General features: G+C 41.2%; 1 protein-coding gene across 3 annotated transcripts; it reads right to left on the bottom strand.

Moving 5' to 3' along the window:
• Positions 1 to 135: 135 nt before the first annotated feature.
• On the bottom strand, positions 136 to 25,250 carry CASP2 (caspase 2). 3 transcript variants are annotated; one of them, XM_048504503.1, is made up of 12 exons: positions 25,058 to 25,250; positions 20,862 to 20,966; positions 20,450 to 20,600; positions 18,636 to 18,803; positions 15,785 to 15,866; positions 11,393 to 11,490; positions 9,269 to 9,445; positions 7,364 to 7,492; positions 7,070 to 7,160; positions 4,468 to 4,617; positions 4,269 to 4,378; positions 136 to 3,316 (listed from the first exon to the last, which is right to left on the bottom strand). In XM_048504503.1, exons 3-12 carry the CDS (start codon positions 20,597 to 20,599, stop codon positions 3,182 to 3,184), a joined length of 1,290 nt encoding a protein of 429 aa, XP_048360460.1. In that variant the 5' UTR covers position 20,600; positions 20,862 to 20,966; positions 25,058 to 25,250; the 3' UTR covers positions 136 to 3,181. The 3 variants fall into 3 exon arrangements, 2 of the variants coding, with proteins under 2 accessions (XP_048360460.1, XP_048360461.1); XR_007245137.1 differs by lacking the exons at positions 136 to 3,316; positions 4,269 to 4,378 and adding an exon at positions 4,874 to 6,975 and having other exon boundaries at positions 4,553 to 4,617; XM_048504504.1 differs by lacking the exons at positions 136 to 3,316; positions 4,269 to 4,378 and having other exon boundaries at positions 4,475 to 6,975.
• Positions 25,251 to 27,976: the final 2,726 nt, after the last annotated feature.

Here is a 27,976-nt window from a genome sequence, read left to right as displayed (position 1 = left end):
TCTCCACTCAATAACAGCAACATTTTTGGAGAACCCTGGGAGCAGGGAAATTGTTTTCCATTGATCGAAAGTTCAACCAACCCACTGGCTGCATCCTAGAGTCAGAGGCCCACAAGATGAAAGGAGACAAGTCTGTTAAAAACTGAATCGTTTTATTTTTGCCCGTGGAGACATTCAATATAATACAAACTTTATCATTAAAAAATGGCAGTGATAAAGACATGGGATCCCCTTTTCCAACGAATGGAAGAGACAGCTGCACTGACATCGAGCACCATCTAGGATGAGGAAGGGCCCATGCTGCTTCTCCTTTTGCCAAAAACATGAACTCCTAATTGGCATTCTGCTCTCACAACTGAGCTGCCAACTGGCCCTGAAATGTGCCTTGCCTCCCAACAACAGCTCTGGAACACAGGCCAGTTTTCAGTTGTGTGTGGAAATTTGACCACGTTTAATATCCACGTTTCTATAAGGGTCCAGCTAATTCCACAGCTTTATAATCAAAGTAAGTATTTAATAAGAGCATACATTACACAAAACAAACCTGAACCATTAAAAGCAAGGTTTCTGGAAACCAGATGACCTGCAAAATACCAAATGACCTGCAAAACCACACATGCTTCGGCCCTTGTAGCCTTCATCAGTGCCAAAATATTTCAAAAACACACATTCAACAGTTGGTATGAAAGACCAAGCCAGGAGTTGCCTTCTCACCTGTTGTGCAATTGACAAAATATTTAAGTGGGGCTAAGGCCTACTTCCATGGTACTTGCATCGATAACTGGAATCTTCAAAATCTTCAAAAACTGAAGGGACCACTTCAATGCAGCTGATGTTACACACATTTAGAGATAACTGACAATCCAATACCAGATTTAAAATAATTTTGAAGATTTGCTATTTTCATCAATTGTATGTGTAACAACATCTGGGTGTTTTATGTGCACTATATGCTGGGACCTGGTTTCCAGAATTCTCCTTTTTAACTATTTATCTTTGTTTTGTATAAAATACTTATTTTGATTATAAGTGTCAGAAGTAGCTGGGCCCTCATAGAATTATTGATGTATCTGGGGTTGAGTCTCTCCCCATACTTTCCCCCTATATCTAAGTTTAATATCCAACCAGGCAATGTGAAGAACTGTTGAGAGTTCTGGTTACTCCCAGATGTTTCTAACTTTTTTGTTTTCTTCATTGTATTTGTTTTAAAATAAAGGACAAAATCTTGGCCAAAAAGGAATAAGCAGTTGGAGCAGAAGGACAGCTGATTCAATCCAAGAGCAACGCATTTGGTCCTCAGCTGCAAGCTTAACAGGTACAGCAATGCAAAACACAATCCAATGAACAAAACTCGGAAGGTGAAATAATGTTTACGAAAGCAGAAGGAGAAACAAGTTTCCTGATCTTTTCCTCTTTGCTAAAATGAGGTCTCCCCAAAATGAACTGATTACAATACTGCCAATTTTTAAAATGTATCAACAGTGTTACATCACACTGTACTTCTCCACCCTTCCCCTTGGCTGCTGACATTGAGGATGTATGTAGCAGAAAAGCAAAAAGTGCTAGCTGAATTGACTAATTCTCCATGGTTTTAAGGGATGTAGAGTTTTTAACGTAACAGTACCTTTAAATCACTGCTAGATCACTAAAGCAGTGAAGCCCAGACACTGAAAGCTAATGGAAAAAGTGTACTCCTGAGCCCATGTCCATAGGGGGCAATTCCAGTGAGACACATCGACAGTCCAACCTTCTGTTCTAACACTTGCCTAAAAGCCAAACTAGAGGTTACCTGTCAGATGGGCTGGGTTAGGGCTCCACATGTTGTAGTTAGCACATCCACTGTACATCCACTACCCCACAGCAGGGGCAATATGCCTGTCCCTGGCTGTTCTGGCTCGGATAAACACTTTAAGCTGGATGGATGAAACCTCTTCTCCCCCACACCACAGTCCCAAAACATATTAGGCCCTGGTATACCTGGAAATGCCAGGTGGCTCAACATCATATCAGCCTGCAGAGGATAGTCAGGCCAGGGTTTGAATCACAGGCAACTTCTAAATTGGCCTAAGGCAATCAGCAGTTACCTTCAGTCAGGCAATTCACAGGAGAACTGCACCTACAAATGCATCCTCGTTCAGAAGAAAGCAATCAGTTTGCGCAGTCAGTGCTACCTTCCGAAAACAACAGAAGAGTTGGTTTTTATACCCTAGTCTTCTTTGCTACAAAGAGTCTCGACGATGCTTACCATCCCCCCCCCGCCCCCGCCCCCGCCCCCCACAACAGGCACCTTGTGAGGGAGGTCGGGATGAGAGAACTAAACTAGCTCCCTTGACCCACCTCATTCAGCACAACTCAAAAATCAATCACTTCCACTTTCCAACTGCTGTTTTTAGGGAAGAAAATAAAGGATCACTTTGGTTTGACTCTAACAACCAACTGTGATCTGCTGCAAAAGTAAGAAGGATGAGATTCAGGGGCCAATCAGAGTCAGCCAGCAGCATCAATGATAGGCATCAGCAATTGCCTCTTCCTGCACCACCGCCGAGAGATGAGCAGGCAGCTGTGCAGATGCACTTCCTTCCATTTTTAGGACAACATACTCTTTTCAACTCAATGGGCTATTCTGTCAGCAGAGGCACAAATAAACCAAGAACATCAAGCTTCTCTTAAAGAGTAGAAATTTATAAAACTATAAAACACTTTAAAAAACTAAACATTTTCATTTTTTCCTATAGTTTTTTTAAAAAACCTCTATGAACAATTTTTTTGCTCCTTCCGATTTATGTTTGATATAAATGCCCAAACAGAAGCAAAGACTGCGGAAAATCTAAAGTGGGTTATAAGAACCTACCATTATCGTATTCTGTCAGAAATAGCGATGTTAGCAAAGCTTTCACAGGCAGAGAAGAAAACCAACCTGCCTAGCCACTGTCTGTTTACTTACCAAAGTTATATGCTGCCTTTTCCACAGGCCAAGGTAGTTCATAAAAAACCAGCAGAAACACAGAGAAGCTGCAACATACAACGGCTCATCAACCAAACAGTGTCTGAAATAGGTGGGTCTGAGATCACCTGTTAGATACCATATTGAAGAGCACCTCCCAGACCACTTCAGACAGGTTGTTTCATAGCTGCAAAGGAAACTGTCCCCATTACTGCCCTTAGGACAGGTATGGTAGAGTTAGTTCCCAGGGGAAAACCCTGGGAATAGGTAAAGATCTTGGCAGAGAGTGCTGCAGTACTCTGACATCTCTTTGCAGCGGTGGAATTCTGTGCCAGGGGCATAGCCTTCCCGGAGCTTGATGAATCTGTTCACCTAAAGAGAGAGAAGGTAACATAAGGCAAAATAAAGACAGAGATTTAACAGTATTTTAAAAACATTTCTATCTTTGTATTGTCGAAGGCTTTCACGGCCGGAATCACTTTGGTGCTGTGTGGTTTCCGGGCTGTATGGCCGTGTTCTAGAACACGGCCATACAGCCCGGAAACCACACAGCACCCATTTCTATCTTTGTTCATGTATAGTTGAATTTTATTAATTACAAAAAGATATTTATTCATGCCAGTCCTAAAGTTGTCCTGTTGGATGTACTAAGACACACAGCTTGTTCTATACTCTGTTTCACATAAAGATGTCAGTAGATTGTACATTCTTCCATCACAGAACATAGCATGCTGGACCTTCTTTGCTGCAGAATGCTCCACATGAGTCCTAGTGTGTACTGCTCCCCCGCATCCATTTGAAAGTAAAAATACATTTTGGCATTCAAAATACAACATTCAATAATGCACAAAATGAAAATAAAAATGCATTTTGGCATAAATGCTTTTGTATCAAAGTACCATGTTCGATAATGCACAAAATAATCGTTTTGACAAATGCAGTGCATAAAAATGAGTGATAACTCTCATATTCGATTGGGACTATATTCTAATGCGGAAGCATACAATTTTCTCAACCGCTGCACCTCAACTAACTAAACTAGCATCTTTATGTAAAAGAGTACAGAAAGCTATACCTAAGGAGCTGTTGAAGAAAAGGATAAAGTTGTGTTTAATTTTAATAGTGATCCCACACCTTCACAGACTCATTAGACACAAAGCTTGTTTACAAAACTATACATAAGAATCCATTGAAGAAAATAAACTTGAATTTAATTTTAGCGATTCTTCCAGCAGGAATGCGTGCTTGCACATACACAAAACATAAGGCTCTGTTGAAAGGGAAGCATTCTGTTGAAAGGGAAGCAAAACACAAACCCACCCACCTTCACAAGCATGTCCGCCACATGTGTATTTCGAGAATCCTCAGCAAACACAGAGGTGAGTGCCTCAATATACCAGGAACCACGCTTAGTGTTCCGCATGGCAGCTGTGCCTGTAAACAAATGAACAAGTCAGCCTTCTGTTCAGCTCAGCTGGAAGATGCAATATTTCTGTGTTGTTTACCATTTTTATCCCAGATACCTTTCAAACAGGCATAACCACAGATCATATCAGAGCACGTGGGAAGGCGCAGCTTGGGATTCTCTTGCGTCTTAGCATCACTTTCTTCACAACCTGGAGAATCAGCACGCTCACTTCCATCTATTTGGTCCACCCCCCGGTCTGTCTCATCTAATAAGGGGGAAAAACACAAACATATGCAGCTCTGTTGGTCATCTTAAATACATTATCAGTATTCAAAGAATTCGTGCTGCTGTTAGGTGAGGATCCACACACTTCCAGACTGTTCCTCTCTTCTGGCAACGTATTTTACCTAGGACTGAACATTCATAGCCACTGGTCTATATTGAACACCTGGGATATTAGCTAACCAATGGATCCTAGAAGAACTCAATGTTATTACTGCACATGGAATCAAGAGCCTTACACTTATCATATGAAAAGCAAGCCGTGCGAGCCAGGCTCTGACTTCTGAGATTTCTTCAGGCTCCTATGGAGACTGGCAGAAGCTGGAAGGGCAGAAGCAGGGAAAATTAGCTGATCAGCCAAAAAAAATGCAATGATATACAACTCAACCCTTTCAGCTTTGTCTCACCTGTACCCATGTGAAATGTTAGTCAAAAATTGAAAAATTTTCAAGAAAGATAAAAATTAGAAGAGAACAAGTACTGACTCCAAAAGAAGTGTTATTTAGGAAAGTGTTATATACACAAAACCCTTCCCTGATTAAACCAAGCACTTTGGGTGGCCACATAAGACTTTGGAATTCAAATAACAGCATGAAAAAGAAAGTTTTCAAACACAACAGAAAGGGAATATTAGAATCAAAAATCAGAAAGAGTCACTGAAAGACAATATTATATCCTCACTGGCCAGGTTCAGACTAGAAGGAAGGGTATCAATGGCAAGAGAAGCAAACAAAAGAACAAAGTATGAAGAAAAACAGTTTTGAAAATCATGAACACTGAGCCAATTTATAATCACCACACCCTTCACACCATACAAAAACAAAGGACTTATATACAGTAACATACGTATAACCAGTTTAAAAGTGATGGGGTAAACAGGGCGAGAAAAACTAGACTACGGCACTTTCCTGTTGCTAAGGCGAACATGAAATACCTGAGAAACACTCAAACAATACTCTAAAAAAATACTAAGCAACAAAGACAAAGCCGATACAAAGAGCAATAAGGAACACGGCATGACAGACACTTTCTCCAGAAAGGTAACTCATCATGGCCCTGCCATCGCTGGCCTCTATGGCTGCGACACTACAAAGTTTAAGTCATCACAGATTAAAACATCTACTTCAAGAAAGATCTGATTCAAGACCCTCAAACAATGCAGCAGATACCCAAGATCCAAACTCCTGCTGACACATGTGGCAGGCAATTCTGCTTGCACAAGGATACTGTGACTATGGAGGCCCAGGTCACACAGACTGCTGGGTCGGCATTTTTCAACCTCTGAAAGGCATGGCAGCTGACCCTTTGCCTGGCACATACTAGTCTAGCAACTGGGATCTATGCAGCGGTAACCTCTAGAGTAGACTACTGTAACACACTCTAAGAAGGCCTACCCTTGAAACTGCTCTGGAAACTGCAACTGGAATGCAGTGGTGCCAGTGGCGTAGCACCAATGGGACAGGGGGGCACGAGCTGCAGCGGGGGCGTGGAGGGGCGAAGCAGGGGCAGGCAGCACTGCAGCAGGGGTGCAGGGCGTGCGTGTGCCCAGGGCGCAGTTCCCCCTCACTCTGCCCAAGTGGCACAGTTAACGACCTTTCAGGAGGTTGCAGAGGGCTGCTATAGGAAGGGGAAACCAACAGAAGATACACTACCATGAGTTCCTTCTGCCTGCACAGCAACATGACCCAACTCATACACTTCCTGAAACACCATATATATCGGCAGTGAAAGTTATACCCCAGCTTCGTTTCCTACCACTTTTCACCCCTCCCCCCCATTCTATCACTATTTTTTGTCAAAAAATGTCACTAAATATTAGCGGAGGAGGGAACGTTTTAAGGCCTGATTTTATAAATCTCACGAAGTTATCTAGGTCTACCAACAGAGCCACCTTCTCAACTGAACAAAGTTGAAATCTCCGAAGCATCAACTTTATCAATGGAATTTCCCTCTGAAGAAGTTCATCTCTCTTTCTTACAGAGACGTTTCCAGAGAAACCATTGCTGACCCTCAAGCTGTGGTTTCATTCATTCCCCGAGGTCCAGGAAAGAGAAGAAAATACCACAATTCAGACTATGAGAGTAAGGAGGAGAGCAGCTGAGATAAAGTTCCAGCACGCAGATAAAATCTTTAGACACAGGACTGTGAGTAGTGTGGTTAGTTGGCCTGCACCACACATGCACGACAATGGAAATTGTTACAGAGGGTCTCCCTGCTCCTTCCCCATGGTGCTGCAGGGTCTGTGATTCACTGACCACATGCCATACAGAGTGAGAAGCACTTACAGAGAGAGGTAGTGGCAACAGCAAGGCAGGGAGGTGAATGTGGGTTCCGCTTACACCTGGGAGAAGCAAAGAGGAGAGTTGAGAGCAAGCTGCGCAGAAAGGAGAATGGTTTGTGAGACCCACCCGTCCATAATGCATCAGGTTACTTACCCCCCCGGCATGCTTGAATGAAAAACATTTTTGGCTTGTTCTGCAGACTGGGGCAGTTTGCATTATCGAAGAGCCTGAAAATCTCTTGCAACTGTGAAAAAGACAAGGTGGTAAACAACATTCAATATAACAGCAACACCCACTTTTCTCCTATAGATTTCCTCCCACAAATACCCTCAATTCTAGTTTAGGCCAGGTCATGGCACAACTATACTAGCCAATGGTTGCCAGTTTCCTTATCCCCACATGACTATACTTTTATACTAAGGAGGAAATTCATGTATGGTAAGGTACCTGAAGAAGCTTGCCATCCACTCCATAGACTCCACCCTCTATGCCGTGTGAGAGAAGCGACACTATGCAAGAATCTACATCTCTGTGAGTTGGATTCTTGGAAAAATTTTCCAATTCTTCCTGCATTTCCTAAAGAGAATTAAAATCATTAATTCCGAGAACTGCACATACTACAGAATGGAAGCCTCTGACATGTTTAACAAAGTTATGTATGTGCCAATTATAAATCAAATGGGGAAAGATTGGAGCCAGGTCCCCACTGACCTTTCCTGGTACCCACCAAGCATTTTTAGAAAGCAGTAGTGGCTGGGTGGGGCTTTTGCCCAGCAAGGCTTCTGAATGGCCATTGGAATACTGATTTTGAAACATGTTCCTCTGGCAGCAGGTGCCACAACACAAGGATTTTCAGTTAGCTGCAGCACCATTTTGTAGCTGTGCCAGAATTCCAAAGGTTGGCGCACACGCAATTCCAAAGAATTGGCGCACAGGCCCCAAAAGGTTGGGGACCCCTGGCTTTCATACATCAAAATAATTTTAGAGGGATGGAAGGTTTATGAATGATCAAAACCAAAGGCATTAAGCTAGAGAAAGGCATTTATTTTATACATGATGGAAATGTAACAACCACAAGTCACCTTATTTAGCAACTTTTTGGAAGCAAAACCATCTATCAGCACAGGAGACTTAACTGAATAAAGTACAGAACATTATACTAAAAGTTAATGATTAAATATCAATGCAAAAGAAACTCTTAAGATGAGGAGAATATTTGTGGAGCAATGGCACCAATTTGTGGCATACTGGAATGAAAGATGCTGATTTGACTGTTTCTGGACAGATAGACTTATTTATTACAAGCTTGCGGAAGGTTGTGAGGAATCATAAAAAGGTGTTGTCAAGTTGCTATGGGGTGTCCCAGCAAGAGATGAGCAGAGGCAGTTTATCATTCCCTTCCACCATGTAGCAACCCGTTTTCCTTGGTGGTCTCCAATCTATGTACTATCCAAGTTGACCCTGATTAGCTTCTAAGCTCTAACAAGTTTGGGCTAAATCAGGCTATTCAGGCTGCTGATAGATCAAAGTGGAAACAACTAGGGAATCTGTGTTCTACAGAAATCTCCTGATCTTTTCTCTAACAAGCAAGTCAATTTCCGCTTTCTGTCATCTTCCGCCCAGCAAGAATCCTGATCCTTTCACTAGGCCTCTTTCACTGCCTAGTGAGAAGAACCTGACTATGAAGTTTGCTGCTAATGAAAACAACCTGAAAGCCTGGAAGAAATTGCTAGAGTAAGAGAGGTAAGAAAACACATACATGTGAATGAGAAACTTTTTGTGCTTGCATGTACTCAAAACCTCTCCTTTCAAAATTCTATAGGCCCTCGGGGGTTTGAACTGGCCAGTTTCTGCATTTCGACTTTTGTTTTCCCTAAAGGGATCTCAACCCTTGTCTCTCCCTCATCCTTTTTCCTTATGGTTAATTTACATTCTGTTTTTCTTCATATCTGGGAATTCTCCCTAGGATGCAAAAACACCTTATCTGAAGGTAGCGTTGTTTTGCTGCTTTCATGACTAGCATTAGCCATATGAGGTCAAGTTTTAGCCTCAAAGTAGTCCAGGGGCCATCTTCACTACTCGTGTGCAGGTGAAGACTCTTGTGGGGAAACTATTTCCACACCCCCACAACCCTCCCAAAGACTTAAAAAAACCATTGAAATGTGCTATCTAAACAGTGATGATAATTCTGCACGGAAATGCAATGAGTACAAACAAATGTCTGCTTAAGCATAAACTAACATCTTCAAGGAAGAAACAGTCTGTTTCCATTTCAACTGAAACCTGATACTTCTTAAAAATAAGTTCTAGATACAATGTAGATGTCATACTTGTTCTACTCTCCAGACTTACTTGTGCAGTCTGATCATGCCGTAGAAACACTTGGTACCCAAGATACTCAAAGAGCTTCTGAAGTGCAGCATGGTCCACGTCCCCACCAGAACGGAACTCTAGATCTTTCTCACCACGGAAGTGCACATTGCTAAGTATGAGAGCCAAACCTTTTGGGCGCGATATCAGCCTGTATGCCTGGGGAACACAGAATCCGATTAAACCCATTTACTGGTATGAAGTACTTAACTCACAAGATGCTAAGAGAGTTCCCTACTACCAGCCTGCTGTATCTAGGCAACTTCAGACAAACACAAAAAATACAGGTGCCTTAGGAATGCCATAATATATAGCCTGAAGGCTACAAAAAGACTGGATGCTAGTGCTTAAGAAATGTCACTTTTGTTTCCATCCATGTCCAAGATTTCTAGTCAGAAATTTGATTCTTGTTTTAAGATATTGTTAATTTGCTGCCTATCAATTGGAACTCATTTTCCATCCCTACATATGCCACAGTAAAAACAGCTTTGCCCAAGAAAATATGGATGGAATGCTGGAATCAAATGGCTGCCAAGGAGTTAAGAATATCACACTTAATGACTGGACGAAGAGTCAAAGAAAATTCCTAGGGGTAAGTCATCATAACAAGACTTACAGATAAGGGAAGGGAATAACAACATGGGGTCATCAAAACAGACTGTTCAGAGCACTTGCCTCCATGGTTTAGTATAAATTTTAAGAGTTGTGTTGATGTTCACATGCTTTCAGTTACAAATATTTTCCAGTAAATATTTTTACTACCTGAATTGGCACTTCTTCACTACTGCCATAACCAGCCGACCAATGCAGCAAAACTCAAGGTCATCTGAGAATTACTCTGAGGGAGTATTTGCAGATACAAGGAGTCATGATGAGCAGAACAGGCAGCAGCAGACCCCTTCGAAGGACTGAGTCATGAAATACAATAGCCAGCTAGCTCAACCATGGAAAGGTCTTTTTGGAACAAAAGAAAGGTCCTGAGAGACATCACTTAGCCAGGGATAGTCGGATTTGCAACTATTGTTTTAATCCAATTAAGGTGCTTTTAGGCACAATATCCTGTTTGGTCTCAGAAAAGACCTCTGCTGATCTTAACTTGTAACAGAGGAAGGCTATTCCAGAGATATCCTAATCTTTTCTCGTTCTTGCTGTCTTATTTAGAAAGCCTTCCATTCATGTCTTCTCCCTGCCTCAAGCCATTCCCACCACTTCTCCTTTAAATCAATCCAGGAGATTGATGCTGGCGTCCCAGGTAAATCAAACTTTGTTATTTTCTAACATATTACAAAAGCTGCCGCCGCCCATCCTTCTGACTCATGCTAATCTCTGGATTGTATCAGTACAGCCTAAGGATCTAAGTTTACTGGCTATCTTCCAGTCCTAGTCCACATGGCTTCTTCTCTAGACCTCCCCTTTTGATCTATTCCCCAAATCACTACTTCGACCCATGCTTGGCTCCCACACCAAGCAATCCCTCCTGGAACTTCAATTTTTTTTTGGGGGGGGGGGGTGCCTTGTGTCTACCTGCACTGTTCGCTGTCCCTTCCTTTCTTTCCTCCTCTTCTTCTCTCCATTCTCTGTAATATATGCTGTATGGTGTTGGTAAATACTATGTAAATGTCAGGGTATCAATGAGATCTTTAGAAGTTTGGCATTATAACAAACTTGAATATTAATTAATTTGACTGCATGCTTACATGCTGGTTCTTCTCAAAAATTATGTCTGATAATTCTCCTAAATCCCTGCTTTCATTTTTCCCTGGAGTCCCATCGCTTCGTCTCTGATTCCTAAGTCCAAGTCCAGAAAATTACTCCATCTAACTATGTAATAAAACCTATTATGGAATGAGACAAGGTCTTCAAAAGAGAGGCTTCTCTCCCACACTCGACTATTTTTGTGGCTATGGATTCAGTTTGGGGAAGCAGGTCCACTCATACAAGATATGGGTCTAACGCACACAAGTACAGGCCACACATGAAGACATCGCTCAACTTATCTGAAAAACTGTCTTTTTGTGGAATACCCACACAGTCTTCCCAGTTGTTTAGAGCCCAGTCTTTTAGAGATAAGGCAAGCTTTCAGGTTCTACAACTTCAATTACTCACCAGATTCTGGTGAGCATGGTAGAACTCTGGTGTACATGGCTTCACTTGAGGATAGTGGGGACCATCTCCATTATCCACGGAATAATCCATTTGTTCTTCTGAGGAAAAAAATCAGCAAAAAAAATCAACACACACACACATATATGTACATAAATGTATACATTTATACATAAATGTGTATATATGTATATGAATGTGTGTGTGTATATGTATGTATGTATGTATACATAAATGTATACATTTATACATATATATTTATACACACATATATATATGTATGTATAAATGTGTATATATATGTATGTATAAATGTGTATAAATATGTATATATATATATATGTATGTATAAATGTGTGTGTGTATTATATATATATATAAATGTAATTCAATTTGTTTACACCCTGCCTTTCTCCCCAATGGCGACCCAAGGCAGTTTACATAATTTTCCTCTCCTCGCCTCACAGCAACTCTGTGTGGTAGGTTAGGCTGAGCAGGTGCCTGGCCCAAAGTCACTTAGCAAGATTCCATGGCAGCAGTGGGTTATCTGAACTTGGGGCCAACACTCTTAACTATTACACCACACTGGCTACTTCTAGAATTAAAGAGCCTTACACTTAATAAAGCTAGGCTATTCTTGAGTATTAAAGTATTCTGGAGCAGACAATCATGACTTATTAACCTTGGTGGCTTAGAAAAACTGTTTGGGCAGAAATTGTTTCTAATTAATGGGAACTGTTAAGTGCTTAAAACTTTTTAAAGGTTTTATCTAAATGCAAAGCTAGATAACAGCTGTATGCTTAGCACTGAATTTTCTTTAATTTGCTTAGTGATACTGTACTGTTCTTGTTTATTCACTTATAAGCATCACTTTCTCTGGGAGGAGTCATTTGTCTGTTAGCCTTTGTCTTATCTGGAAAACTAACACATTTTTAAAAGAACAGATAAAGCAGCGAGCTTGCATAAGAGTTAGAGGCTAACCTACAAGTTAAGAACTAGTGCAGCGCCAAGAAAAGAAATCACAGTGTTGGCGGGTAGAGAAGGAGTCAAAACCCAGAGAAGCTGCCTGCCATGAGGAACTGGATCAGGATTGGAGAGGAGAACTGGGCTTGCTGACGGAGACCCACCCTTAACCTCCTTCACAGTTGAACCTCACCATACAGAATGGTGTGTTTGATAAAAGAGGTGAGAGATAAGGAGATGGAGTTCAGCCAGAAAAATGTTAAAGGCTTGCACAGCTGCTCTTTTCTTCCCTTCCCTGACAGAATAATCCTGTATATATTTATTCAGATCTCAGCACCATTGAACTCAGAAAGGCTTACCTGTGAATAAGCTTACGGAGGATTGCCGCTGTGAATCCTCTTTAAATACAAATGTTTTGTGGCAGTGCATAATTTACAAGGTATATGCATTTGGGAAAATGTCTTGTTTATGCATAACAGTGTAGCCAACAGGTGCCCTTAACCAGTTACAGAGCACTAGATGTACCAAAAAAGCCATACTACCTTGCTTCCCCAAATATAAGACATCCCCTGAAAATAAGATGTACTAGAGGTTTTGCTAAAGTGCAAAATATAAGGCATCCCCCAAAAGTAAGACGTAGCAAAGTTTTTGTTTGGAAGCATGCCTGATGAACAGAACACAGAAAAATAAGACATCCCCTGAAGATAAGACATAGCGCATCTTTGGGAGCAAAAATTAATATAAGACACTGTCTTATATTCGGGGAAACACGGTAGTATACTGTGTGATCTATCGCTTTGGGTCCCACAAAGCTCCCACATGATCCCACTACTTCTTAACTAGTGCTATTAAGAGCACTCAATTTGTTTTGTACTATCTAGAGGGGGCAGAAGTGTTCTTTTTAAAACTGCAATTGGATGGCTACTATGTTCTGTGAAAAAGCTTTTCAGTGTCCACTGGCCAGGGAGTTTCCGTGATGTGCAGTGCAAATTTTCAGTTGTTCAGTCCAACTGGATTTAAGGGGCTAACTCCAATGAAATGGAATAAGACTGCAGCACTGGAACATGCTAGGTAATTGATAAGTACATTTCAGAGTGAAGACAGGTCTAGGGCCACTGTGACTACAAAGGAAAAAATCTGGACAGAGCCAGAAGAAAAATAAATTAAAAAATAATTTACACTATTTAGGTCAAGGTTCACCAACATGATGCCTGTGGATGCCATGGTGCCTAGCAGTGATCCCTTGGGTGCTCACTGCACTTTTCAGCAAGTGGGCACGGCCAGTGTGAGGGCAGGGCTTGCTGGCTGCACTCATTCAAATAAAAGAGTTTTCATTGGAGGATCAGGAGGACTGGTTAGCAAGTCAGTGTGTGGGTCTACTCCTTCAAGCTTTCCTTCTTCTCAGGAGGCATGATGGGGGGGGGGGGGTATTCCGTTTTGCTCTGCATCCTACAGAACCCTTTTAGGGCATAACTCCCATCATCCCCTCTCAAAAAGCTAAATATTAATGCCTTGATAAAAAGGGATTTTAATAGCCATGAACAAAAGCTTTTATTAAGGAGGAAAATGTATACTATTCATGTATGAAAGCATGTATATGCCATCCAAATTCTCATATATATGCATTCTTCCTCTCCTGACTTTTCTCATTCCTGCTAATTTATCATGAAGCTAAATTTCCATGGTTTGCTCAAATCTAGGCAACATGTCCTATCCAAGCTGCCATATAAGAGCCAATTACAATGTTGTGATATGTTTGTGCTTCAGCTATTGCTAACAAACATAGATGGCAAAATCATCCACTGAATAATTTATTTAATGGTTAATAATGAAACAGCTGCAATTTTTAAACAAACAGCAGGGTAGCAAAATCCCAGAGATCCGAGTATAAAATCTGGATGCAAAAACTATCTCAGAAAAAGATGTTAGTATGGTTGTATATTCCTCCACCACAGATCAGAATGTTCTGCCTGGGTCCTAGTGCCTACCTAGCCCTGCTTCCCCTCCCCCAATCTATTTGAAAGTAAAACTCATTTTGCAATTCAAAGTACTATATTCAATAATGTACAAAATAATGATTTTAACAAAGGCAGCACATAAAATGAATGATAATACATATTTGTTCAGGACCAATAGTGAAGCATACAATTTCTCAACCAGGGCACCTCAACTGACTGTATTATCATCATTTTCTGAGACAGAGAATCAATTAGCTTTCATAACACTATTTTACTTCATTCCTACAAGAAAACTGCAAGGATTTCGTAAAGAGATACTGTAGTAATCCTTGTTCTGAAGGGACACTAACTTCTGTGGGGTGGTCTACAAGTGTATTTTGTTGCTCATAAGCGGTCAGGCTCCTCAAAACTAGTTGCCATTTAAAACTAAGGATTTCTATTAGAAATTATGCGCATCAAAAGAATTCATCTTGAAAAGGCAGAATAGTAGTGGAGCCTTTTATGTTTCAAGAACTTGCATGAGACAGAAATGCAACAGAACTCAGGAGAACACCAATAAAATCCACTGTTTTTCATTTGTTCTCCAAATTGGTACAGCTTGGAGCATTATATATACATATATATAAATATAAAACCAGTCACCTGCTGCCTACTCCTGATAATTAAAATCTAAATTTACTGTCAAAATGCCCTAGTACAAATTAGGCTAATAATTACCTTTCCACATTATGGACATTCTTAAACTACCATCAAAAGGTCTATGCTGCCATTTCTTGTGTGGTTTCCACAAACCATGCTGGCTATTCCAAAGTGCAGGTTCAAGCAAGCAAATATAACACAGGAATTCTTGTTTCTGGCTGGCTCTGTGATCTTCCAGACTAGGGGCAGGTCTTTAAAATCAAAGATGTTCCTGATGGCCACGAACAATGATCATTTTACAAAATCAAAAGTGGCCAGCTCAAAAACATACCAAGCAAAATCAGCTCTCTATGACAGAATAAATTCTGGCAATTTCCAAAAGCAGGATATAATTACACACTCCCTAGCATTAACACTTGAAAAGACATTTGGAAAGAGCAAAAATGGTATAGGTGTGGCAGCAGCTGGGATTGTGCAAGTCTTGTCACACTAACTTCCTAGTTTTAGTCTTTCAGAACATTGCCCAGGGCTTAACATTTTTCAGGTTTAATCCCTGCCTGAAGGTAAACAATCCCTTTCCTAGCTCTGAATATTTGAACTTTATCAAACCAGAGGCAGATCAGGAAACAGGTACACTTTTTCTCCTTCGCAACGGAGAGCTGCTTTTATTTTATTTTGCACAATGACTTTAGCCCAGGTACATTTATATTTCAAATGTTTATGCCTGAAATATGCCTGCAATATAGTGATGAATATGGAACTCTGGCACCCTAAATATTTATTAGTTTTTCAACTATCACAACTGAAAAATAGTAAAATTCCATAGTAAACGTACCATTATTCAAACGTGATTTTTTCTGCAAGATTCCCGATTCAGGGACAGGAAACAACAAACTTTCCTCAAAGTTATGATTCAACTGTAAGAGACAAGCAGATCAATGAAATCATCAAACAAGAATGCTTCTAGGTAGCTTTAACCAGCTGTACAATCATTTTAAAAAATGACAGCAGATTCACATAGAGAGACAGTGACCTTACTACTTAGATTTGGGGCAGCCTACGGATAAAAGTACACTGATCAGCCACCACAGATTTTACCAGAAAGCATGGAAAATATCTAAATGATATAAAGGAGCTGGGACATCATATAAATCTCAGAATCACTCCCCCCCTCCCCCAGCAATAGAATATTAATTCCAAGCCAGGGGTGTATGTACACATTAGGTAGTATCCATGTGGATATTTTCCCCCAGTTGATATTCATCATATAACATAGTTTTAGAGGGCAACCAGTAAAACAGCTAGATTCAAGTCCACTGGCACCTTAGAGACCAACAAGAGTTCCAGGGTATAAGCTTTCAAGAGACAAAGCTCCCTTCATTAGAAATCAGTAGAAACAGAGATCTGAGTACTTTTACTGTAGTCAGAAGGTTGGAGGAATGTTTGTTTATTTATTTGTTTGTTTGATTTTATATACCAACCTATCCCCAAAGGGCTCTGGGCGGTATACAACATATGACATCATACATAAAATCATCATAAAACACAAGTATCACAGGAGGAGCGAATAAATAACACCCCTCTTGATGATATTTGCATCATTTGGACACAGAGAAAGAAACATTGGAGAAATTTCACTGGGACTTCAGCAACTTCCACCCCACCATCCACTTGACCATGAACCTAAGGTGCACCTGCACTCAGATCTAATCATACAAGAAACAACTTCCTGGGGCTCTGTCACTTTTGCTTCACACATATACACACCGATGAAATCCGCTGGGAGGCCCCATATCTCTCAGTGGCCCTCAGTAAATGTTAAGTGACCAAAAGAATGGGCTGCAGTGTGGCTGCAGTTGAGTGTAGGAGAAAACCCTGATTCTCACTCTAGAACCCTGATTCTTACTCTTGATTCTCACTCCAAGGCAGGCTTAGCCCCTATTATGATATCTGTGAGTGTATTCCTGTCTAAGTGAATGCATGTCAATACATGAAAAAAATAAAGTACTACAGCTGGGGATAAATATAGCATGTGGCACCTTCGGACATAGGTGGCTTGGCTTCCACTGAATGAGGCCTCAGATGGATGGAGTATACTTTTTATGCACAAAAGACATGGCAACTTGTGCTTACATCTCATGAATGCTTGCAATATGTAGGACTCCCCCTCATGCACATCAATTATCATGATCAGATGTATTTTCCTGAAAATTTAAGCATATTGCTTACACAGATCTGCAGTTTGCTAATAATAAGAGTTCTTCCTCTGCAAGTGTGGTGAATGTTCACTCCACTTGCCAACCAGCAGGGAGCCACTAGTTCAGGGGTCTGCAACCTGTGGCTCTCCAGATGTTCACGGATTACAAATCCCATCAGCCCCTACCAGCATGGCAGGGGCTGATGGGAATTGCAGTCCATGAACATCTGGAGAGCCACAGGTTGCAGACCCCTGCACTAGTTGTAAGCTGCAAAACTCGGTTCTTTCAAATAATACACTAGGGACAATAACAGAACTGTGACTTGACCATAGTTACATGATATAGAAACAGGAGAACATTTCACCTCATTAAAAGCAATCAAAACTGTGGAAAAAGAAAGCAAACCCCACATCTAACTTATTTTTATCATATATGTTCATTCAACTCCAGAAATGTGTGCTACTTGTCTTCAAGTTCTTGCATATTTTATGTTAAATAGAAATGCTTTCATTTTATTTCTCTGAAGTTTAACACACAATAAAATACAAATTAAACTTTTCTGTTCTCTCAGTATAGGAAACAATTCCCATATATTCTTCACTCTGGACTTAGGCAATGATCAAGAGTGAAGCAGAAATCTTGCTAGTTAAAGTAAAAATTACACAGAATTGTTCCAAGACACAGTAAGGACTAGTGATAAAATTAAAATGAACATACTTGGGTTTTTTAAACAAAAAACCAAAGTGCTCAATTGTTTAACCAGAATATAAAGTGAATGTATGTTAATTCATCTGATTTGATATTTAGTTTCCAATCACAGATAACTGTTTCAAGCTGTTATTTAACAGATGTTTAGTCTAATAGTATTTGCAGCATTTCCTATTAGTTTATTCAGAAACTAACTGGATGGTTACGCTACCCTACCCCAGCATTTTACCATTTTTCTGGGGAGAATCCTGAGACTGATGGATTCCATTAGAGTTGTTCCACATATTAACAGGCATCATGCCACATATGGTTGGTGCCTGCTAGAAATGACAACAGGTATTTTTAAAGCCTACCCAGAGATCAGTTATAATCCAGTGCCTGGAGAAACCTGGTGCAGACAGCTGTTGGGGAATATTCAGTAGCAATGTTGTTCTCCTGACTACACGAAATTACAACCCTTCAGCAATTATGTAATCCTATCGCTAATGCTCTGTTCCCATCAGCTGTTTCATTTCACTATGGGTCCTATTTAGTGTTATTCCCTGTGTAGAAGGGGAAAAAATGTCCTAATAGCAACCCAAAAAGCAAGGCAATGCACCATTCCTCTGAAAGTACCCCTGGGCCCAAGTCTCCTTATTCTCAGAAAAGTTAGAAATATACAGTGAAGGACAAGCAAAAAGATTTTACCAGTGTTATAACAATCAAAGATAAACCCGCTTTCTGAAAACAGGACAGTCAAATGAGAGGGCAGTATGAGAACGCCAACTATTCTGTCCTTACCCTTGCAGTCCCATTGCTCTGGTTGGGAATAGCGCTCAGGAGCATTTCCTCCAAGTGCTGCTGTTTGGTTTCTCGTAAAGCTTCACAGAAGGCCAGGAAGGCTTTGGGACCTCTCTTCGGTAGCAAGTTCAGAAATTCTACATTTTGGCTAAAACTCCCATCCTTGGCCTGAGTCCATGAAGAAAATATTACAATACATGATAAAAGGGAAAAAATATGCCATCATCACTAGGCTCACCAGTCCCAGCCTGCCAAAACAGACTTCAACTCTAGAATGCTCTCCATTCTGACACTCAATCTGTATTCCACATCACTCATCTTTCAGCCCACTTACAAAACTCTAGGAGAACATGTATAGTTTGACAGGAAAAATAATACCCAAAGAATCATCAAAAGACAGAATGACTGTCACTGAGATTATGTAATAGTTTTAAGCCCCAGCACACACTAATGCGATACAAAAATTAACATTCTCTCCATATAACAATATAACACAATTTTACATGTAACCTTGTTACATCTTTTTAAAATTAAGTATAGATCTTTTTAAGATTAAGTATAGATTTTTCCCCATTGAAACAGTGTACCTCATATTTTGCTATACTCTTTTCCACAAAAAGATTTAAGATCTTTGGATTCATTCCCTTCCCATCACTTCCTGGACCTCCTTCCATTCCCCCACCAACCCTCCCCCAACCCCAAACTCCAAGTCGAGCTTGGCAGGCCCTACCGAGCCCAGCATCAGCCCTCCCCCCCGCAGAGACTTGCAACATCTTCCCTTCGAAAATGAGTTTGACTCGTCCAGTGACTAGCAGCTTCACCCAAACCTCCCTGCTTATCACTGCTAGTTTCCTTGCTCCAGTTGCCTAAAGACCCAGGCACAGCCTTCTCCTTCTGGACAGCCAATGGCAGCCGGAGCAAAAGGAGGACACGAGGAGACACGAGGAGAGGGAGAAGGAAAAGAGTGGTGAGGGAAAGGCTCTCCGGCTGGACCTCCTTTCATCCCCTCCCCACACACAAACAACAAGCCAGGCCTGGTAAGACAGTGGCGGCAATAATCAAGTCTGGCCTACCCATCCCCCCCCCCCAACTCATCACTTGCTCACCCACTTACAGTCTTTTGGGACTATTTTCTACTGCGAAAGCACACAATTCTGCTGTACCACTAATGACTGCACTTTTTTCTTTATGTCGGAAAGGGTATAGCTGCAGACTTTTTTTGATTTCTAGTCTTTTACATCATTTCAATGTGTTAGTTACATCTGAACTGTTCGATAACACAACCAAAGACCCCTAAAGATGAAAAGGAAACTATAGAATGAAAAACTTCCAACAGCAGCAGTGTGATTTAACAGGACAGTATGAAACAAGCATTTATCTTGAAAAGTAAAATTCTGTGAGCTATTGGGATTTGAGGGGCAAAAGGAGTGTTAGATCAATAACTCATCTGATTACTTCCACCAATATGAAAGCTGTTTCAATGTTGAAACCTTTAACTGGCCAATCATCTAACTTGTACTCATTGCTTTGCTAACCCTTTTCAGACTTCCAACCATATCCACAAATTAGCACTCCACAACTTAATTAGTTTGATATTAGGCACTTGGAGCACATTGGCAGAGGGAAGAACCACACTTCAAACCTGTATACAGTCATTTCAATTTAACCACACAGGTTTCTACGGATTTAGACTGGAGAAACACTGAATGCATTAATTGCACTGGACTTCTTTTCCAGTGTACAAAGGTTTCCACATTTGTCAGGTGCAAAATGTACAATAGTGTTAGATGGGTTTGGATCAATTCCAAGTGTACCTGTATAATCTCCACCATTTCCATAGTGATAACATCTTGTTCTATGAGGTGTTCCAGCAGTTCCTTCAGCACCAGCTGTTTTGCTAATGACACACGATTCCTTTTCAGGGCCTCCTGGTGACACTTCCACATGCCACAGGCACCCAGCATTCTAAATGTTAAGAAAGAAGCAAACCCCAGTCACAACTCTTCACACGAAAGGCATCCCCAAACAGCAAAGGAATCAATATTCAAATTAACTATACCAAATGAGAGCGGAATGAAATGCCAATTACGAATTCTCAAGATCAGAAACTTTGTCTATCCAGAAGATAGGTATACTCAGAAATTCTGGATGAGAATCTAAAGAATATCTGAACACTGTCTCTAGTTACCACAACAAGGAACTTTAAAAATAGAAAATGTAACTTACTTCTAGCAATCCCTTTCACTTTGAGGGCAGGCTGTACATTCTTTCCTCTCTTCCTAATTGTAGCTTTGCACCACACATATCCAGCAAGGACAGCAGTCACTCCTTCTAAAAAGAGGGAAAACAAAAACAAAGAGCATTCCTATGTTGACAAACCAAAAACAGATACTGATTGCCAATGGAAGCTTGAAATTCCATTCAAGGGTTTTCTCAAGATATTTAAATAACAAAAGGTAAAACCACAGACCACTGGAGCTGACATATTTTGGAAATTCTTGTGTTCCATGTTCTAGTATTGAAAGCTGGAACAATTCTCCAACAAAGATAATCAAAAGCTAAGCTGCTTGTGAACCCCACTGGGCGAAAAGGCAATGCACAAATGCAGTTAATAAAATAAGGTTACCCATTCTTGTAAATGAATCGGGTATCTTCATTTTACTCCCTTTATTCAAGCAGGTTATGGCACAACAGACCTGTAATTAGCTAATCCTGGTGCTGAAAGATAAGTTCTTGTTGAAGCTGAATGAACCTATGATGATTTCAACAATTTCACCCAGCAAAATTCCAAGCAAAAACCAGAGTCTGTTCTCATCCATCTAAGTTACAGGAGTACTCTCCAGAGCACTGTCTCCCATTCCAGACAGTGGCACCTCCCACATCAGGCTTCAGAGGTAAACCTTTATTTGTTTCCAGACAACCCTTTAACCTAGAATTTACTCGCCAGCAACAACGGACTGTTTTACAGACACACACAGAAACAAGCCCAGATGTCAACTCTGTTCCACTCAGGCAACAATATTACAGGACACAATAAAGAACCAATGTGGTATAGTGTTTAAGAGTAGGTAAATTCTAATCTGGAGAACCGGATCTGATTCCCCACTCCTCCACATTAGTGGCGGACTCTTATCTGGTGAACTGGATTTGCTTCCCCGCTCCTAACATGAAGCCTGTTAATAGACCTTAAGACTAGTTACAGTCCTTCCAAACTTTCTCAGTCTCACCTTCCTCACAAGGTGTCTGTTGTGGCAAGAGAAAGGGAAAGGAGTTTGTAAGCCCCTTTGAGACTCCTTATGGTTGAGCAAAGTTGGGTATAATTCCAAATTCGAACTGTAATTTTTTCAAGTCCTACTACCATCATAGGTTAATTCATCCTCCCTTGGGAGAAGGGTTTATACCCCCCTACTTTCACGTGAAAATAGGGCTTTCATGTCCTTTTAACTATCCTGTTTTCATGCCAAGGACTATTGTTAGAGCACCCCTACCACACTTACACACAAGCTCTTTCCACCACTATTCATTTATTGAATTGAATACACTAAATACACTATTCATTTATTGAACTGAATACACTGGCTTGCTGAAATTAGTAAAGTTATCATTAACCATTTCCTTTAAAATTAGCAATTCCAGAGGAAAAAAACTGTTAGCTTATTGCAATAAAATCACAGGATTTTTACAACTGGTCTTTTAGTCCACACAATTTTAAAATTGAAACTTTTTTTTGCCAGTAAGTCATATCTGACTTAGCAAGAGACTTTCAGAGGGGGTCTGCCACTGCCTGCCTTTGCATCACATCCTTGGTATTCCATAGAGATCTTCCATCCAAATACTTGTCATGGTTGACCGAGCTTACCTTCTGAGATCTGACAACATCAGGCTAGTTTGGGTGGAACAACATTTACATTTTGTTAAATCTTTAAGGCACCTTAAGACTCCTTTATTTCTGCTGCACAGCAGGCTCTAGAACAGGAGGATTGCTTGTCTTTATGGGGGCCACAAACCTGCAAAAAGCGGACATCTAAGCCCACAAATGCTAATGCGAAGCAATTAAACTTCTGCTAGTGCTTAAGGTACCACAAGACCCCATTTGTTAGTTTCTTTTTCACACTCAAGAACCTTCACAACACTTGTGGCAGGGGTGGGGGAGAGACTCACACAGCTATCTTTCACTCTCATCATAACAAACAAAAAAAGCACACATCTTGCCAGCCGATGAAGAGGCCTGAGGAACTTGAAAGCTTGCACAAACAACTTGTAGGCCATTGTGGTGAGCCCTCACAAAAGTTATCGCATGGATCTGGTTCCTCATTCTGTTTTGTACAGGTAAATACAGCTACTGACAACTCTCTCTCTCTTCTCAACATCAACCTGGGCTGTGCTTTCCCTTAAAGGGGTCTTGTGGTCTCAATGGAATTTTTTTTAAAAAAAGGACAGACATCTGTGGGGTCTAAGAAGGATGGACAGGAGCTATATCCAATATGAGAAGAAATTTAGAAGAGCATGAAGAGAATGCAAAGCAAATATTAGATAGCTGCAGTGCTCATTTGTTGCACCTCCTAGCCAAAGACTTCAGTGTCCCAGAAATGTCGTTGAAATTGCTAAATACTTCCGTAAGAATCATTTTGCAGCAGCAGCTCTGAAAGGAATGGGTGGAACCAAGCTAACACTCCCATAAGATGTTAGATGGTATTCTGTAGTGGACTGTTTTGAGCAGTATATCAAGAACTGGCCTATTCTAATGACAGTCTTCTTCTTCTTCTTGGGCTGTACTCCCCTTGAGGGGATTAGCACTGACATTTTCTTCACGAAATAGCTCGATTTTGAGCATTTTCAGGGGTAAGGTTAACAGCACGCATGTCTTCAGCAATGCTGTCCTTCCACCATTTCTTCAGTCTTCTACGTGGGTGGTGGCCACCAAGGTAAAAGTTTAGGGTCATTTTTGCAACAGAAGTCTCCTCCAGGCGTATAATGTGCCCGTACCACCAGAGCTGTGTTTCCCTCATTTTCTTTGTAATTGGTGTAATTCCAAATCTATTCTAATGACAGTGTGTGAACACAATTGAGAGAAAATAGATGGTACTGTTATGGCCAAAATCCTCAAAACTGGGCTGAAGAGAAATGTTGAAGATATGCTGAGAATCCTGAAATCCATTTCTGAAGCTTGAAACAACATAGAAAAAAACTTTAAATAAAACAGAAAAATGGCTTTTACTGCTGATGCTGTTGACTTTTGGAGGGAACGGAGCACTTAAAAACAAATGCACAATGACAGAATTAAATTACAAGCATTAAAAAACAAATGGGACAATTGTCTTCCCCTCATTTTCTTGCAAATATTGTCAATATCCAGTACCACTGTAAAATCTTAAGTGCTGAAGGAGTTAGCTATGACATGGACATCCAGGAATCATCCATCTGAGATGTCAACTATATTAAATGTCAGAGCTAAAGGGAAATCATTCAAGAAATGTTTGCCGATTATGTCTTAAATAAAGTCACACCAATGAATCGATGGTCACTCGTGTTGAAGTAATGATTCCACTTTTAACAGTGGTAAATATTTTTATTGGCATGGAGACACTTCTCTTCCTTTGGACTCATTCATTCCAAATTGAGAAATCGTTTGGGAACCAATAAGGCAGGAAAGCTTGTTCTTCTTTTCCAGATTACGAACAAACAAGAAAATGAAAATGGGTGAGATACAAAAGAGAAGTATTTTAAGGTTTTCATGTGTGGACCTAGCTGGTAGTCTTAAGTGTTTTTAAAGATATTTTGTTTCACCACATCAGTTAACAATGGGATGTTTAAGCAAAAACAAAAATCGAAAGGAGCCAAATCGAGGACTTTAGTCTCCCCCTCCGGCCTCCTTTCCAAATTTCCCCAATGTGTTTTATTGTCCCAATCCTACCCCCTCCACCCAAGGACTGCAAGACGGCTGGCTTTATCACTTCCACAGTAACCAGGGGTGGAGAAGCCAAGAGGTCACTGAGCTCCTGAGAACTCTCCCTTCTCTCTCACAGGAAAGACACGGGCTATCAGGTATCGTGGGAGCAGAACTGGCCACACACGCACGCAGAGTCTGAAAACAAAGACCTCTGAGAAGTAACAGAGGCAGGAAGAGGTTTCCTATCCGTAAGGCCAAAGGAAGAGGCAATAAAGCAAAAGGGATTAATAGCAGAAGAACGAGAGCCGTCTCGAAAGAAATCCCTCCAAGAGAGGAAGCTTGTGCGCGCGCACATGGGGGGGAGGGGAAGGACGTGAACACGGAGCCTTAAGGAACCCGCGTTCTTCTCCCACTCTCCTCATACCCGCCCTGCAGGAGACCATTATCAGGGTTTTCTTCCCGCCAGCCCATCTCCTCAGCCTCCAGCTGCGCCGGAATCCCTTCGGTGCCACAAAGGCGGCCGCCCACTCACCCGCATCTCCACTTGCCTGGCCTGTAGTAGGCCCCCAGGCGCGCGTACGTTTCCCGCCTAAATTTCTCCTCCCAACCAAAGCGGGCGGGAGGGAGGGGAGGAGAGGGCGTCAAATGAAGACACATAAAGGGAAGCAGGCTTGCTTGTGTGCGCATGCACGAAAATGGCTGCGCGAGCCGAAGGCCCAACCAGCTCCGTGAGCGCGCGCTTTCAAAGGAAGGAAAAACTACACGAACACCCGGATGTTTGCGGCGCATGCGTGTTTGCTGTGACAAGGACCGAGCCAATATTTCTGCAGCGCCGAGCTCGGGGTTTTTTTAACCCTTTCCACCCTTTTTTTTAACCCTTTCCAACCTATCGCTAGCGGCACACACTGAAATATTTATTGCAGCGGTCCTGTAGAGGTGACCCTTAGGTGAAGCCTCCCCTTTCTGCAGTGCGCTGTCGCTTTGGGTCATCCCGGCTGCTTTCCTCTGAAGTTAGCTGTGTAGCATTTTGGATTAAAGTGCATGTCGTGGTTTTGAAAATAGCTTTCATTTCAAAAATAGTTGCCATTCGTTTTTCCGTGCACGTTCTTGTTTATGACATTTCTATGTATTCCCGACGTTTTAATTGGCCTGCTTCCAAAAAAGGGCTTTAGCTGGAGTCTGCAACCTCAGACCAAGGATGCATTTAATGAGTCTTCATGAGAGCTTCCCCCACCCCGCCCCGCCCCTTGCCAGCTTAAGCGTGATCTGTGAACTTTGGGGAGCTTTCAGATCAAATGGGGGGCATTTACAATTTTAGGCTATTGCTTTGCAATGTAGGAAACAGGCTGCTGGACTAGATGGATCACTGGCCCAGCAGCACACCTCTATTACGTTTTTGGAGGATAGTCTCTTTCTCCTATTTACAGTAGTTTCTGGCAGCTACCAGACGTCAGCTGTTCATCCTTTATACAGATAAAAACCCCAATCATAGATTTTTCCCTAACCCCTTACAAAAAAAATGGCACACAGCAAATATGCATGCACCCTGAAGCTCCTTTGGAGTGCTGTTTTTATGTTTACAGTTATCCCACATTGCTGGGGTTAGGGATGTGGCACCTCTGCAATCTGGAAATCCACATGACATTTTTTGACCCATCCTTCATGCTTGAGAAGTCTGATTTTTTTTCTTTTAATTTTAAAAAAGAAATTGTGTATATTCATGACATGAAGAGAAAATGTGTTGATATTATACAATACTGTACATATATTTCAGGTATTTCTGAGTGTCTATTCGGTTTCTGTGTCATCTGCTAGCCTTTGCTTGTTGTTTGTGGCTTCTGCAAGACTAAAAAAAGCCTTATTTAATTTCTAATGCTGACCTGAGATATATCAAAACCATGATGGGTTAAGTCATGATGTGGAAGGGATAACTGTACTCAACATAAAGGTTCTGTTCAACTCTTATGGTGAATAGCCATTGATACTGTAGACAATTTTCCATGAATAATCTCATTTTTAAAATCTAAGCCATTAGTTATCATTAGATCTAATGAAAATGAATTATGTACATTTATTGTGTTTTGTGTGTAGAAAAACTGACTTCTTTTTGCCTGTACCGAATCTTTTTGCCAGTGTTATTGGGTGATTTTTATCTCCTAGTAGCATAATTATGAGAAGGGGGGAAACACTCAGCACCATCGTTTTATAAAATGTCGTGTTCTTATTAATCCATTTATTTCAAAGTTTCAAAGCTTTATATGTTGCTTGTATGAAAGGTGCTCTATTTGGGTTGCTTTTTCTTGCATCATTATGGTTCTATGATATCTCTTATGGCATTCCCAATGCACTAGTGTAAAGGCAGAGTGATACTGGCCATGTTATTTTCCTCGCTCAGCGATCTTGAATCTTGCTTTGCACACTTGAGCTGATATTCCATTGAATTATTCACCATAACCTCCAAGATACTGATTGTGGTGGGTTTTCCGGGCGGTGTGGCCGTAGTCTAGTGGATTTTGTTCCTAACGTTTTGCCTGCATCTGTGGCTGGCATCTTCAGAGGTGTATCACACAGAAAAGTCTGTTTCACACTGTGTATAAGTGAGAAGGGAAAGTTTAGTGTAGTATATTGTCCATGTCCCAGGGTAGGGAACCCAATCATTAATGTTTGGGTGGAACTTGCTTTGCAAAAGTGTGGTTAAGTGCATTGTATTGTGGGTGGGGTTATCAGTCCATTTTTTAAGTACTGGGAGCCACACTTTGCTAATTTTTAAAGTCTCTTCTAAACTAAACTTTCCCTTCTCACTTAGACACAGTGTGAAACAGACTTTTCTCTGTGATACACCTCTGAAGATGCCAGCCACAGATGCAGGCGAAACGTTAGGAACAAAATCCACCAGACCACGGCCACACAGCCTGGAAAACCCACCAGAACCAGTTGAATCCGGCCGTGAAAGCCTTCGACAATACTCCAAGATACTGTTTCTAAATAGTAACAAATAGGATTGCCAAATCCAGTTTTGAAAATCCCTGTCAATCTGGGGACACAGCCCAGGGAGTAGAGTAGAGTTTGGGGAATGAAGGGAGGTAAGTAGAGATGTGATGCTGATGAGTCTACATTTCAAAGCTGGACAATGAGGCCCAGAGGTTTAGCTAGGGAAAATGGAGCCAGGGGCAAAATAGGAGTTTTCTGCGTCACCCCCCTTCCCCCATATGGGCGGCTGCCTTCACCCACCGCGACCCACTGCGACTGGAGCAGTTTGTTCTAATGGAAGCTGCTGGGTAAGTTTTTTTGTTAATTAAATCTGCAGTATTGACAGCCTGTTGTATGGCTTGGAAATTTTATTGTATGTAGATGAGCTGATGACTCGCCCCGTGCGTCAGTCTTGGCTAATCTGTAACCATAACAAAGAGTGATTATATTTTAAGTTGGGGCATTCTTCACACAGCCCAAG

This window comes from Sphaerodactylus townsendi, linkage group LG07, assembly GCF_021028975.2.
Source record: "Sphaerodactylus townsendi isolate TG3544 linkage group LG07, MPM_Stown_v2.3, whole genome shotgun sequence".
In the NCBI taxonomy this organism is placed as follows: domain Eukaryota; kingdom Metazoa; phylum Chordata; class Lepidosauria; order Squamata; family Sphaerodactylidae; genus Sphaerodactylus; species Sphaerodactylus townsendi.
Note: the sequence above shows the minus strand (reverse complement) of the source record. Positions and strands in the feature narration are given on the sequence as shown.

What these genes read in the sequence shown, in the direction of transcription:
- CASP2 (XM_048504503.1), bottom strand. Translation starts at nt 20,599, where the DNA reads ATGCTGGGTGCCTGTGGCATGTGGAAGTGTCACCAGGAGGCCCTGAAA. An exon ending in AGAGCAATGGGACTGCAAGG is followed by an intron (nt 15,867 to 18,635) that starts GTAAGGACAGAA and finishes TGTCTCTTACAG; the next exon opens with TTGAATCATAACTTTGAGGA. An exon ending in AAAATCACGTTTGAATAATG is followed by an intron (nt 11,491 to 15,784) that starts GTACGTTTACTA and finishes TTTTTTCCTCAG; the next exon opens with AAGAACAAATGGATTATTCC.